The following is a 15,844-nucleotide window of genomic DNA, read 5'->3' as shown; positions in this document are numbered from 1 at the left end:
CCTGAAAGCAAATACTTGAAGAAGTTACAAGCTTCGAAGACCTTCCTGTCAGTTTTAGAGATCACTTAACGATATTGGTTATTCTACATAAGAGCAAGTTCCTTAATACTGATTTATTCCAATCAATAGATTGGAGCAAAGGGTTATACAGCGATTAGGGGGGGGGGGAAAAAGAAATAAAGGGTAAACTCCTTAAAAGAGGATCATTTCTGGTGGGATTTATCATAACCCACATCAAGGATCTGACAGGTTCAGTGAGTGTTGAACACAGTGGGATTAAATTGAATGCTGATTTTTGCAGAATCTCAATGGATCCTTTTTTAAAAAAATAATTCATGGGATGTGGGCATTGTTGATGAGGCCAGGGTTTATTGTCCATTTCTAATTGCTCTTGAGAAGCTGTTTTACCTTCATGAAGTGTTGCAGCCTATGTATTTAAAGGAAGTAGCTACAGAGATACTGGATACACTGGTCGTAATCTTCTCAAGGGTCTTTTGATTCTGGAAAAAGGATCCCAGAGGATTGTAAAAATGCCAGTACAACACCCTTATTCAAAAAGGGAGGTGACAAAAAAGGAAACTATAGGCCATCTAGCATTGGAAAAGTTTCAAAATACATAATAGAATCAACAGAGACAGCATGGCTTCATGAAGGGAAATCAGGACTGAAAATGTGATTAGTTATTTGAGGAGGTAACAAGCAGGTGAGATAAAAGGGAATAAGTAGATGGAATATATTTGGATTTCCAGAAGGGATTTGATGAAGTATTACAGATCAGTTATTTAATAAGAGGAGAGTGTTGGAGGTGGTATGTTAGCATGGATAGAGGATTGGCTAACTAATAGAAGACAAAGAATTTGCATAAAGGGGGCATTTTCAGGATGTCAACCTGTAACCAGTGGAGTGCCACAGGGATCAATGCTGGGGCCATAATTATTTACAGTATATATTCCTGACCTTGCTAAACCTATCGAAAGAACTAGACAGACCATAGCTGGAATAGTGTGAACAATTTTGGCCTCTTCACCTAAAGAAAGATGTAAAGGCATTGAAGGAAGTCTACAGAATGTTAACTCGGCTAATCCCACGAATGGAGGAACTATCTCATGAGGAGCATTTGAGTTGGTTAAGCCTGTACTTACTGAAGTTCAGAAGGATGACAGGAGACCTCTTTGAAATATATAAGATTCTTACAGGACTTGACAGAGTAGATGGTAGAGAGGCTGTTTCTCCTTGTGGGAGAGTCTCAGACTAGAGGACATCATCTCAGAGTAAGGGGCTGCCCATGTAAAACACAGATGAGTCGGAATTTCTTATCCCAGACACATTCAGTCTGTGAAATTCTTTGCTGCAAATGGTGATGGATGCTGGGTCATGAGCATATTCAAGGCAGAGATAAACAGATTATTAATAAGTAAGGGGTAAGGGGAAAAGGCAGGAAAGTGAAGTTGAGGACCATTAGATCAGCCATGATCTCACTGAATGGATGAGCTGACTTGATGGACTGAATGGCCTATTTCTGGTTCTACATCTTCTGGTCTTCTGGCAGTAGGCATATGCTCAGTGCTGGTAAGGAGGGAGTTCTAGGATTTTGTCTGAGTGACAGTGAAGGAACAGCGATATCATTCCAAGTCAGGATGGTGGGTGACTCTAGTGTTACCTGCAGATGGTGATGTTCATGTGGGCCTACTGCCCCTGTTTTTCTCGGTGGTAGAGGTCACGGGATGGAAGATGATGTCAAAGGAGCCTTGGTAAACTGTTTCAGGGCATCTTGTACACACTTCTGCTCCTGAGCTTGGGTGGTGAAGGGAGTGGATGTTTGTGGATGTGGTGCCAATCAAGCGGGCCGCTTTATCCTGGATGGTGTCAAGCTTCTTGAGTGCTGTTGGCACTTACCCATCCAGGCAAGTGGGGGGTATTCCATCACACTCCTGACTTGTGCTTTGTAGATGGTGGACAGGCTTTAGGGAGACTGGAGGAGGGTTACTTGCCACAGAAGTCCCAGGTTCTGACCTGCTCTTAGAGCCACAGATTTGTGTGGTCAGTCCAGTAGAGAGTGTCTGGTTAATGGTGACTTCTAAGATGTTGACTGGCAGGGTGGGGAGGTGGTGTGCGTGGGGGTGGGGCTTGTGTGTGGTCCCAATGACAGATATCCCCATTGAATGTGTGCAAGCCTGGCTGCTTCATCAAACCAGGTTGATCTGATATCTCACTCAAGTAGCCATTTCTGAATGAAAGCCTGGGCTGTTAGCATTGGTCATTCAGTGATCAAAACAACATATGAGTTGCCTTTCAGATTAAATGTTGAATAGAACCTCAATTGGTCATCTTGCTTGGACATAAAACCATCTGCTATTTCAACCAGCAAGGAGGTTCTCTCTATTATCTTTGCCAATACCTAACTCACAAGCAAGATCATGAAGAAATCACCATTTTATTTTCTTCCATCATGATCCCATTGTGTTGTGCTGTGTGAAAATTGCCTGCCAATATACAACAGTGACCACACTTCCGAGTCCTGAGGTTGTGCAAGTCACTATATAAATGTAGTTTCTTGCTTCACTAATTGTCACATGTTTATACTTTATAATATCCTGTGATCAGGGCTCAAGCTGATCCCCACTTGGCCTGACATTGACTGTACTGACTAAATAGATATTAGGGGAATGAGCATAGAAGGGGTCTATATCTGGAACCTAGCCTGGGTCAGATACTCCTGGATAAGCTCACAACTGACCAAACCCAGACCTGTTTACTGGATTGGCTCCAACAGCACAACATTTCCCAATCCAGTCTTTTTCATGTTCCACTGTTGACCTTCCCTCCCTCATACACCCGCTCCCCTCCTCTCCCCTCATTTCCTCTATCCTTCACCTTCCTTCTTTCTGCCTCCCCATCCACATTTCCCCCGTATCTCTCCTCGTCTCCTTTACTTCCCCACTCCTCCACCTTCCCACCTTCTACCTCTCCTCTCTGATCCCTCTTTCCAGCTTTTCTCCCCTCCTTCCCTCCTGTCTCCTCCACATCTTATCCCCTTTACCTCCCCTGTCCTCCACCTTCCGTCCCCTCTGGCACACTTCACCCCCAGGTTTCTTCTCGTCTCCCTCCTCACCGTCCACCTCCCCTCCTCACCGTCCACCTTCCTTCCTTGCCCTCCACATCCCCACTTCACCCTCCACCTCCCCTCCTCTCCCTCCACCTCGCTTCCTCACCCTCCACCTCGCCTCCTCTCCCACCACCTCCCCTCCTCTCCCACCACCTCCCCTCCTCACCTTCCACTTCCCCTCCTCACTCTCCACCTTCCCTCCTCTCCCACCACACCTCCTCCTCTCCCTCCACCTTCCCTCCCTCCACCTCCCCCTCACACTCCTCCTCCCCTCCTCACACTCCACCTCCCCTCCTCTCCCTCCACCTCCCCTCCTCACCCTCTACCTCGCTTCCTCTCCCACCACCTCCCCCTCCTCCCACCACCTCCCCTCCTCACCTTCCACCTCCACCCTCACCCTCCACCTCCCCTCTTCACCCTCCACTCCCTCATCCTCCACCTCCCCTCTTCACCCTTCACCCCCTCCTCACCCTCCACCCCTCCTCCTCTCCCTCCACCCCTCCTCCTCATCCTCCACCTCCCCTCCTCACCCTCCATCTCCCCATCTCACCCTCCATCTCCCCTCCCCTCCTCACCCTCCACCTCCTCTCCTCACCCACCACCTCCACTCCTCACCCTCCACCTCCCCTCCTCTCCATCCACCTCCCCTCCTCTCCATCCACCTCCCCTCCTCTCCCTCCACCTCCCCTCCTCACCCTCCACCTCCCCTCCTCTCCCTCCACCTCCTCTCCTCACCCTCCACCGCCCCTCCTCTCTCCCCACCTGTCCTCCTCTCCCTCCACTTCCCCTCCTCTCTCCCCACCTGTCCTCCTCTCCCTCCACTTCCCCTCCTCTCTCCCCACCTGTCCTCCTCTCCCTCCACTTCCCCTCCTCTCTCTCCACCTCTCCTCCTCACCCTCCACCTCGCCTCCTCACCCTCCACCTCCCCTCCTCTCGATCCACCTCCCCTCCTCTCCCTCCACCTCCCCTCCTCACCCACCACCTCCCCTCCTCTCCATCCACCTCCCCTCCTCTCCCTCCACCTCCCCTCCTCACCCTCCACCGCCCCTCCTCTCTCCCCACCTGTCCTCCTCTCCCTCCACTTCCCCTCCTCTCTCTCCACCTCTCCTCCTCACCCTCCACCTCGCCTCCTCACCCTCCACCTCCCCTCCTCTCCATCCACCTCCCCTCCTCTCCCTCCACCTCCCCTCCTCACCCACCACCTCCCCTCCTCTCCACCCACCTCCCCTCCTCTCCCTCCACCTCTCCTCCTCACCCTCCACCTCCCCTCCTCTCCATCCACCTCCCCTCCTCTCCCTCCACCTCCCCTCCTCACCCTCCACCGCCCCTCCTCTCTCCCCACCTGTCCTCCTCTCCCTCCACTTCCCCTCCTCTCTCTCCACCTCCCCTCCTCACCCTCCACCTCGCCTCCTCATTCTCCACCTTGCCTCCTCACCCTCCACACCTCCTCCTCTCCCTCCATCTCCCCTCCTCACCCTCCACCTCCCCTCCTCAGCCTCCACACCTCCTCCTCTCCCTCCATCTCCCCTCCTCACCCTCCACCTCCCCTTCTCAGCCTCCACCCCTCCTCCTCTCCGTCCATCTCCCCTCCTCAGCCTCCACCTCCCCTTCTCTTCCATCACCTCCCCTCCTCACCCTCCACCTCCCCTCCTCCCCTCCTCACCCTCCACGTCCTCTCCTCACCCTCCACCGCCCCTCCTCACCCTCCACCTCCCTTCCTCACCCTCCACCCCTCCTCCTCACCCTCCACCTCCCCTTCTCAGCCTCCACCCCTCCTCCTCTCCCTCCATCTCCCCTCCTCACCCTCCACCTCCCCTCCTCAGCCTCCACACCTCCTCCTCTCCCTCCATCTCCCCTCCTCACCCTCCACCTCCCCTTCTCAGCCTCCACCCCACCTCCTCTCCCTCCATCTCCCCTCCTCACCCTCCACCTCCCCTTCCCTTCCTCCACCTCCCTTCCTCACCCTCCACCTCCCCTCCTCACCCTCCACCTCCCTTCCTCACCCTCCACCTCCCCTCCTCACCCTCCACCTTCCCTCCTCCCCCTCCACCTCTCCTCCTCACCCTCCACCTCCCCTCCTCACCCTCCACCTCCCCTCCTCACCCTCCACCTCCCCTCCTCACCCTCCACCTCCCTTCCTCACCCTCCACCTCCCTTCCTCACCCTCCACCTCCCCTCTTCACCCTCCACCTCCCCTCCTCACCCTCCACCTTCCCTCCTCCCCCTCCACCTTCCCTCCTCCCCCTCCACCTCTCCTCCTCACCCTCCACCTCCCCTCCTCACCCTCCACCTCCCCTCCTCACCCTCCACCTCCCCTCTTCACCCTCCACCTCCCTTCCTCACCCTCCACCTCCCTTCCTCTCCCTCCATCTCCCCTCCCCTCCTTCTCAGAAGATGTCACTTCAAATGCTCGCAAAATAAAAATCCTTTGGGATTCAAACATTCTGTTCATTATAAATGTAAGAAGTAACTGGAGAGACCTTTGTTTTGTGCTTTAAAGGGAAGATCAGTCTGCTTTCTGTGCACAGTTGACACTATGATCAACACATTCCATGGCTAACCCTTTCGAGAGCTAAATCAGCACTAAGCTCTCAATGTCACACTTTCTACTCAGGAAGTCACCGAGTTAGACGTTTTTAGAATGAGAACTCGTCAAGAAGGGTTCCTGGCTTACAAAATCAGAGAGCGAGAGAGAGAGAGAGAGAGAGAGAGAGAGACAGATACCTCTGACAACAGTCCCAGGGTACAGGCAGCGATACTGCTGGCTCCAGTAGGCAGCAATTCGGGTTCCTTCAGGCAACAACCTCACACAGGAAGGCTTAACATCAATGATCTGCTTCAAAAGGACATTAGGAGAGAGCGAGATCTAAAATTAAAGCCACGTCTGAATTTCAGATCAAATCAATCCTGACAAACTAAATGCTGAGCTCAACAGGAAGGCAATATCCCTGGGCCATCGCTGGTTTATTTATTGAAAAGGTTGCGCTGGAGAAGAACAGCGACAGAGGCTGTGCCGGGGTGGGGAATGTTGTCAAATTGAGGGGAATCAGATTGACTTGGCTCCACGTCCAACTCCTGCCCTGATCTGAGACATTTATCAACAGCAGGATAGCAATCAAACAGACCCCTCACACCTCCCAGGGGGCAGGCAACCAATTGAAATACATTGGGGCCTTATTAAGAGCTATTTCATCATCGACTAAAAGCAGCAATTTAATCCCCATGTAACCAGGCCCTGAGAGAAACCTCGAGAAGGCCACTTGGTGGCGACCCGGGGTTTTAATGGGTGGGTAGGTAGGGGTGGTGTTGGGAGTGGTGGGTCAGTGGTTAGCACTGCTGCCTCACAGTGCCAGGGACCTACGTACGATTCCAGCCTCGGATAACTGACTGTGTGGAGTTTGCACATTCTCCCCGTGTCTGTGGGGGTTTCCTCCGGGTGCTCCGGTTTCCTCCCACAATCCAAAGATGTGCAGGTCAGGTGGATTGGCCATGCTAAATTGCCCATAGTGTCCAGGGATGTGTAGGTTAGGTGCATTAGTCAGGGGTAAATCTAGAGTAATAGGGGAATGGATTTGGGTTAGATACTCTTCGGAAGGTCGGTGTGGAATTGTTGGGCCGAAGGACCTGTTTCCACACTGTAGGGATTCTATAAAAAAAAGGGGACCACAGCTATGGGCGGCCCTTCCGATACCCTTGGAGGGGGTCTCAGCCCCATTTCTCTTTTGGAAATGTCGTTCTTTTCTGAATTGCTGCAGGCCGCAGGGTTCCTGACTTCACAGCAATGGCGGCTGCTCCTGCTGGGCACATGTTGTTGAGGCTGCTCTCTCTCTGCACTTAAGCCAGCTGATCCTTTTTGGGGTGGGAGTAGGGTTTGAGTTGGGGAGAGGAGTGGGAGTGGAGTTAGCTGGGTCAGTGACATGAACTATGTGAATAAAGGGTGATTTGGTGACAGATACTGGTCTCTGTGCAGTGACCCTCCACATCAGGAAATCACCTGGTAAGATGTCCCTGACAACAGGAGCTCAGTCTCCTTGATGTTGCAAAGCTTCAGCTGGTCAACAGAGTGTCTGAAATAAGACCTAATTTCTGAAATAAAATGTACCACTCTTTTTTACAGATCTGTATCAAAAGGCAGGGTGAGGGGGAAAAGTAATCAACAGATAATATCACTAGAAAAACATTTTCAATGGAAAAATCACGTTCATTTCTTGCAAAACCAAAGTAATTCATGCTTTCTTCTCAAGTGCACGGGGAAATAATTTTAAGTTTTGTCTAGGAGATCAGGCACGACGAGGAGTTTTGGGCCATTTTAATCCAGCTGCTTGTCTCCTGCCTACTTTACAATGAGTGCTTTCATTTCACTACCTATACACCCCAGACTGAAGGAAAGCTCACACGGTGTTGTAATCGTGAAAAGCGAACATTATTGCCAATCTGTAACGATTACTAAGCCTCTCACCGCTTCCTGTAGGAGCTGCTCCAAGGAGTAGATGTGCGGACGGTTTCCTCTCTCTCCCTCCACAACCACACGATATCTGGAAGAGAGATGTTTATACTTGAGGAGGGGCCAGAGTGTTTACACACAGTAACCTTCTCGTCTTGTTCAATTTGATTTCTTAAAGTCAGTCCATATGCAGCTTTGTCGCAGCAATTTGAAAACTTCTTTAACGAGACAAATCATGGTGCAGCTAAGAATCACAGAAATCCTACAGTGTAGAAAGAGACCTTCAGTCAGAGTCTGCATCAATTCCACCCAGTCTCAGCCCCCTACCCTATCCCTGTAACCATGTATTTCCCCTGGCTAATCTATCTTGCCTGCACATCGCTGGACACAATGGGGAATTTAGCATGGACAATCCATCTAAACTGCACCTCTTTGGACTGTGGGAGGAAACCAGAGAGCCAATAATGAAAAACAAGGAGATTGGCCTAAATCAAGCACCAGGACTTGTCACTGTAATCTCATTAGGAAGTTCCTTGTTACTCTCACTGCAAAATAAATGCAATCTTGTATTTCCCTTTTTTTTTAATCCAATGAAGTCACATTTTCTGTGTACAGACAATATGAAAGATATTTTGTACACGACCCCCCTGACGTGTTATTGTCTGACTCTGACTTTACTGCTCCGTTGGTAAATGTCAGGAGCGTGGTGACGCACACAAGGAGAAATTTTAACTTTGTTGCACGTGACATTTTCCCCACACTGAATAGTTATCTCTTTGTACAAACAAAAAACGTACACACAGATAAAGATGAAGATAGACCCACACATGCCTGTCCAAATTTGACTCTCTGGGCTTTCAGTTCCTGAAGGTGATGACCCAAATTGCTGCAGTATTATTGCTGATAGTGACAGAGGGGCTTTGTAGGCTTAAATCCAGGAAATTAAAGGACACTCTAACATTCACTTGATGGTTCTGGTTAGAATGAAATGGTCAGAGTTGCAGGACTGCACGAGCAGGGATTTCACCACTCGGGTCACTTCACAGAGTCATAGAGACGTACAGCATGGAAGCAGACCCTTCAGTCCAACTCATCCATGCCAACTAGATATCCTCAATAAATCTAGTTCCTTTTGCCAGCATTTGGCCCATATCCTTCTAAATCATTCCTATCCACATACCCATCCAGATACCTTTTAAATGTTGCAATTGTCCCAGCCTCCACCACTTCCTCTGGTAGCTCCTTCCATACACACACCACCCTCTGCGTGAAAAAGTTGCCCTTTAGGTCCCTTTTAAATCTTACCCCTCTCACCCTAAACTCCCCTAGTTTGGAGTTTCATCTCCTCCAGGGGAAAAACCCTTGTTTATTTACCCTATCCATGACCCTCATGATTTTAAATAGATCTGTAAAGTCACCCCTCAGCCTCCGACACTCTGGGGAAAACAGCTTCAGCCTATTCAACTTTTCCCTATTGTTCAAACCTTCCAACCCTGGCAACATCCTCGTAACTCTTTTCTGAACCCTTTCAGCTTTCACAACATCCTTCCTATCACAGGGAGACCAGAACTGAACGCAGTAGTCGAAAAGTGGCCTAACCAATGTCCCATACAACCACAAGATGACCTCCCAACTCCAATGCTCAACCTTCAATTTTACACAAAAGGAAAATGTACAGAAAAGGATAACTTGTCGCTCCACAGTTTCAGCGGAAGTTTCCTGTTTTTGAATCTAGTCCAAAAGCAGGAACACTTTGTGTAGAGAAACACCTTGTTCACAATTCCCACCGAATTCTTGTTCTGCTGGAATTCCAAAGCCAAAGGACTCTTAAGCCGAAGTAAGCCATTCAGCCCATCGAGGGTGCTCTGCTCTTCAATGAGATCATGGCTGACCCTGATAATCCACTTTCCCGAGAAGCTGGAGCATGAAGCCCTGGGGTTACCATCGAATTGCTGCCTGATGTCTCCACAGCTTGGCAGCACCATAACGCCTGCAGCCAAGGCACCATTACCCAGAGTATCCCTCAAGACGGAGGATTGGAGGAAGTAAGGCTTTTTGCCGACTCCACCTGCCCCCAAAATTGATAACTTGCCTGCTTACTGTTGGTTTGGCCAACCAACCTGACCCACCTGGAGCTCAATTAGCTGTGGCCCAGGCTGCAGGAGGTCCCCTAGTGGTTGTTAATTGATCAATTGTTGACAGTAGGTTGGGACGGTCAATTGCAGTCTTCCTGTCCAGAACTTAATTTCTGAAGTGACAGCAGTTTTTTGGGGGATGGGGGGGGGGGGGGGCGTGGGGAGGGATGGAAGAGCTGGCCCAATTATCCTTCCTTTCTGTGTACCACCTTCCCGCTGCTTCTTGGGAGTTGCAAATTCCACCCTCTAGCTCAAACATTGTAAAGTCCGCATTTATATAGTGCCATTCATAATCTCAGGTTATCCCAAAGTGCTCTGCAGCCAAGAGAATGTTTGTTGAAATATTACCACTGTTGCACCTTATAAAAAAATCAATAGCCAGTTTAGACAGAGCAAAGTCCCACAATCTGCAATGTAACGGTGATGTTGGTTGAGAGGTAAATATGTTGACTGGGGCTCCCCTGCCCATTTACAGAGAGCACTGTGGGATTTTTAATGTCTGTCCAAGATTTCAGCCAGGCTTCGGTTTAGCAGTTAACGTGGGAGAGATCACCTCTGCCGTTCTGAGGAAGAGTCACCAGACCCGAAACACTACCTCTGATTTCTCGGCACACATGCTGCCAGACCTGCTGAGCTTTTCCAGCAACTTCTGTTTTTGTTACTGTAGCATCAGCCTTGGTAGCACAATAAGACATCAGCTTGTGACTCAGAGGAGAAGAGTCCTACCCAGAGGGGCGGCCAACACCTTCATCTGAATAAAGTGCTGCTTTTCTGGCACAGGGTCAGAAGCCACACGACACCAGGTTATAGTCCAACAGGTTTACTTGAAACCACAAACTTTTGCAGTACTGCCCCTTTGTCAGGTGGCACAGACTAGCTCTGCTCTGAACAGGCCCACACTCCTCAAACCCACTAAGAAAAACTGTTGAAATTAAGCCATGAGGTTGGAAGTTAATCATTTGAATTGAGAGGAACATGAGCAATATTAATTTGTTTTGGATCTATTACAGAACACGCATTGCCTGTCCTGAGTTCACGTCTAATGCATATCAGGCACATGGTCACAACACAGTTCCACCGTTCGGTATAATGCAGCTATTCAAATTAGAGAGAGATACAATACACAGCAAATATGTGCCTCCCAACCTCATTAGGGACATAGAATCCCTCCAGTGCAATGAGAGACTATTCAGCCCATCGAGTCTGCACTGACCCTATGAAGAGTATCCCAGCCAGACCCACCGAACCCCACATTTCCTATGGCCAATCCACCTACCCTGCACATCTTTGGACTGTGGGTGGAAACCAAAGCACCACTGAGATGTGGCCAATATCTTCACCAAAGTGCTGCTTTTCCTGCCACAGGTTTAAATTTGCACAAAATGTGCAAATTCCACACAGACAGTCACCCCGAGGCTGGAATCGAACCCAGGTTCCTGGCACTGTGAGGCAGCAGTGCTAACCACTGAGCCGGATCGCTTAATTTTTTTGCATTGCTCAGCTGTGGCTGTTCAATAGGTGAAAATACAAATAGCTCCTCTCAGTGGAAACAAAGAGAGGATTTACTTGTTAACCTCAGACACCAGGAACTGACACAGCTTGTGAAAGATGTAAGGACCCCCTTCCCTTACTCCCCTGGAGGACAATTTTAGCACAATTTTAGACAGTCGAGGGGTCAAGCTCCGCTCTCTGGAACCTGAGTGTATAATGTATGATGCTGAGGGAGTGCTGCACTGTCATCGTGCCATCTATTGATGAGATGTCAAACCGAGGTGAGGCTGCTTTCAGCTCACTAACCCACCTCCAAGGGAGGGAATGAATTAAACTGAAGATTTTGATGTGGATACAGGAGCCATTAGTTGGCACAAAATGGGCTTCTTGTCCAACAGTGGATACTCATGCCCTCAAATCTAGAGGATCAACCCCTCCAGCTCCAGAGAACAGCCCAGTTTGCAGCGCACGATGGGACTCAACAAGAAGAATCCTTCCCTAGTCTCCTAAGCATGTTAATGACAAACACAACCAAACAACTACTCCATGTCCCAAGAGGGAAGGGAGAACCATCTTCCCTGGGTAGCTGTCGCCTGGACCCCTAATCCTCACCTACCACTTGGCACCTCTCCCCACGTTGTTAATCTTTCCCATCAATGCAGGAAGCCAACTGGGAAACTCCAGGTGCAAAAATCAATTCATGAAAGTAAACTTGAGCGGGGCAGGGTGGGGGGGGTGGGGGGCACAGAGGACTGGACACTGAGGCCTGCAGTGGACACTCCCTCTCTGGGGACGCCCAGTCATTAGAAGTACGTTTTTTGTTTTTTAAAATCCCCTCAGCAAATCACCCACTTCACCAATTAATAACACTGCCCCACCAGGGACACTCCAAAACCAATAAACAAGAAGAAACAGAGACAGAACGAAAGAATCTGAATCAAAATTGAATTGAAAGGGGAAATAATGTGCCCCAGCCTGTGTAGTGCCCATCTACCACGTCAGTCCTCATATATGTTCCTAATCATTCCCAACAGTTTCCGGCTCTAAATGATAACTACAGCATGCACTTATACACACTTAAACATCACAGTATTTGTAACATCAACCTTCTGTTTCAGGTGAGTGCTCTCTCTGCCTCTACAGCATTTATTCTGTGCCTGAACTGAATGGATTTGAAACCATAAAGAACATCAGAACATGGGAAACGAATAATTTTCCGACTGGAAGCCAGCACCCTGAAATGTATTCAAGCCACTGTGTTTAATCAGGGGGCTACAGATTTGTTTAGCTGGTTGCAAGCATGCCAGAAGCCAGGGAATTTGACAAAATTGTCTCAGGCAGATGTCGGGTGCTGAAGGGGGTGGCTTAGAGGAGGCATAGTGCCACATTACCAACTAAACTCTGACATTTCAAGGTCAGACTCTGACTTCCAGGTGACAATCGGGGCAGCTGGGAAATTGTGCATGATGTTTAAATTAGATTAGATTAGATTGTCTTTAAGTAATGAGCGTGTCAATCGTCCCCTCTCACTGACAACTTACATATCCGGAGAGTGAACAGTTTTCACATATCCAGCATACAGTAGCTTGTCATCCATTGGAATCAGCACCCGAAGGCCATCCTTCAGCTCATCTTTGTCAATCACACACGAGCGAAGAGCTGCGGAAAATGATAGTAATCTCTCAGTAATGCCTTAGCAGCGAAGCTCTGCACCCGTCCCCAGTGGAATATAATCCTGTCTCCAACCAAAACCACAAGCTGCAATTACAGAGCAGCATTCCCCAATCGGAACACCCCAAGCAGCTTTACTGGAGCATTATCGAATGCAATTTACACTCAGCAAATGCAAGGAGATATTTAAAATCATGGTCAGGGAGCAAGTTTTAAAGAGCATTGTAAATGAGGAGAGAAGTGATGGACAGATAAGGGAGGTCAGGGAGGGAATTTCTGAGCTCAGGGTGTAGCTCACTGAAGGAACAATAATGCAGTGATGACAACTGAGCTGGTGCAAGAACGCAGAATTAGACGAGATAGGGGAGGGTGAGGCTTGGATCAGATATCTGCAATTTTTTCTTTGATTCATTCACGGAATGCCAACACTGTTGGCACCGTTTGTCCATTTAGGATTGTACTGGAGAAGGTGATACCAAACTGCCCTCATGGACCACTGCAGTCGCTGGGCTGTAGGAACACCCACAAGTGCTCTTCAGAGCACGAGGATTTTGACCCATCGACAGTGAAGGAACAGCGATATAATTCCAAGTCAGGATGGTGTGTGGCTTGGAGGGGAACTTGCAGGTGGTGGTTTCCCCTTGTCCTTCCAGAAGGCAGAGGTTGAGAGTTTAGAAGGTTCTGCCACAGGAGCCCAGGCAAATTATTCACTGCATCTCACAGATTGTACACACAGCTGACAATGTGCACTGGCGGTGAAGGGAGTCAATGTGAAAGGTTGTGCCTGGGGTGCCAAGCAAACAAACTGCTTTGTCCCAGATGGTGTTGATCTTCTGAGTGTTGTGGAGTTAAACTCACCTAGACAAGTGGAGATGATTCCAACATACTCCTGACTTGATGATAGGGAAAGAGAGTGGGAATTCAGTGATGTTTATGCTATTGAAAGTCAAGAGGGGTGATGGTTAGATTCTCTCTTAATGGAGATGGTCATTGCCTGGCAATTGTGTGGTTTGACTGTTTGTTGCTATTTATCTAGGTAAATCCCAATTGATGTTTTTCTTTGTGGGAACAATCAGATGGAAGTGTGGAAAACTGATGGAATAATAATTGCTAACAGTTTTGCTGACTCAGGCAAAGCTACAGACCCAGTGAATCAGAATAAAGGAAAACACAAACACATTTAAGGGGAAGTTTGAGAAATAAAGGAGGGGGAAATGAACAGAGGGAGTGGATGAGATGAAGGAAGATAGAAGAGTTCTTGTGTGGAACACAATTACTGGCAGAAACCAGTTGGTCCAAATTAGCTATTTCTCTGCTGGGAAATTCGATGGAAACCAATTGAAGAAAACACAGGCTCTTGTTTGAGTCAGTTGTTCCAAGCAAAGGGGATTTTAAGCACCGTCACTTTCCTGTGAGCCCGTTTGTAAATTTAAAAATGAATCTTTTAATGAAGTGGCAATAATTCAGCTTATCAGGTACCAGAAAAAAAAGGGAAGAAAAGATCAACGTTATCATTTAATATTCTGAGGACGAATCAGTCCATTATGTAAAGTAATTTTCAAGCGTAAAGGACTTGTTCACAACTGGATGTCACCACCTGTCAAGGTGCAAGCGTACAGGAAGGACTAAGGAGGGACAGCAGATACGGGACAGGGTGAAGCTACATAAAGGGGCAGAGAGCAGACTCACTCAATAGCAGAGAAATCACTCTTCTCGATAGCTGAACAAGGTCACGGGAGTGAACAAAATCATTTGTTAATGAGAACGATAATGTGTTAAACTACTCAATTCGTTTGGGCAGTAAAGTTAGACAATGGTAACTGTCTCGAACACCTGCAGTTACGATGCAGTGTAATAACTGGCTGTCATTCATTCCCTGAACGTGAAGGTTTGCACAATAAGTCTTAGCTTCAATTTTAAAACAGTGGATCTTCAAAAGCAGTTAGCAGACATCCTGTTAGCAGGACTTGTTCATTCCAACACAGATATCTATCGAATGAATCACTTGATAGATATTTAGATCCATGTAAATAATGGAGTATGAACAGCAGCCGATTTTCTCAGCACTGCTTTCTCAGGATTGTCATCCTTTTGACAAGACCCGAATCAGACATGGCGCAGGGTTGGCTGATGGTAGGAATTCCATCTTAAATTCCCTATCTTATTTAATCCACCTACAAAATAAGGAAAGTCATCAGATTTTTAAAAACAAATGTCAGTCTTCTACCATTTTACCAGTTTCCGCACACTCCTATCTAACACGATGGCCTGGTGTGAAAGCAGATCCCTGGCAATCCCACCAATGGCTGAACCTCAGCCGGTGCCTCGTGGATATGAGGAGTGGGGAGTGCAGCTGGGATTCGCGATGCTCAGCATTTTATCCCGAAGGCGCAACTAACCTGGGGTGGAGGGCCTCTCAATGAGCATGCTCAAAGGGAGGTTCTCATCTTCAGAGAAGCTGCTGTCTTGGTTCTGTTCAAAATCCTCATCGGCCGCCATGCTTTCCATTAGTTTACTGACAGCACCGCCTTTGGAGCGTGCCTGCTGGAGAGACGAGGCAAGTACCGCTGTAAAAATCAAGGGCTTTCTTCACCAGCTTGTTGTGATTTCTTTGAACGGATCTAAATTGACATTTTTCACCATTCTGAAGGCACTGCTAGTGATGTTCCAGAATTTCTGGGTAGAGATGGGTATCACCTCTAAGCTCTGGCTCCCAACCCCACCTTGGTCCTGAGCTAACTACCCCTCAGTCCAGAGTCCCCTGTCTTTTTTTATTCATTCATGGGATGAGGCCATCGCTGGCCAGGCCAGCATTTATTACCCATCCCTAGTTGCCCAGAGGGCAGTTAAGAATCAACCACATCGCGTAGGTCTGGAGTCACATGTAGGCCAGAGCAGGTAAGGCCAGCAACTTCCTCCCTAAAGGGCATCAGTGAACCAGATGGGTTTTTCCAACAAACGACACCAGATTCTTGGTCGTCATTAGACTCTTAGAAT

The 15,844-nt window shown here is 48.6% G+C and overlaps 1 protein-coding gene across 11 annotated transcripts in view; it reads right to left on the bottom strand.

Moving 5' to 3' along the window:
- tnrc18 (trinucleotide repeat containing 18) overlaps positions 1–15,844 on the bottom strand; it is a 179,791-nt gene that overhangs the window by 27,869 nt on the left and 136,078 nt on the right. For 7 of the 11 annotated variants that reach the window (XM_087997941.1, XM_087997949.1, XM_043711266.2 and 4 more), the window contains 4 exons: positions 15,247–15,391; positions 12,718–12,835; positions 7,566–7,641; positions 5,831–5,942 (listed from right to left, as the gene is read on the bottom strand). In XM_087997941.1, the coding sequence (XP_087854067.1) occupies positions 5,831–5,942; positions 7,566–7,641; positions 12,718–12,835; positions 15,247–15,391 (451 nt within the window). The remainder of the gene's footprint in view (positions 1–5,830; positions 5,943–7,565; positions 7,642–12,717; positions 12,836–15,246; positions 15,392–15,844) is intronic. The other 4 variants (XM_087997942.1, XM_087997946.1, XM_087997948.1 and 1 more) reach the window with 2 other exon arrangements.

This window comes from Chiloscyllium plagiosum, unplaced genomic scaffold (assembly GCF_037043375.1).
Source record: "Chiloscyllium plagiosum isolate Xiang-an unplaced genomic scaffold, Cpla_swu_hap1 HiC_scaffold_20, whole genome shotgun sequence".
Lineage (NCBI taxonomy): Eukaryota > Metazoa > Chordata > Chondrichthyes > Orectolobiformes > Hemiscylliidae > Chiloscyllium > Chiloscyllium plagiosum.
This window is presented reverse-complemented; position numbering and strand designations above follow the sequence as displayed.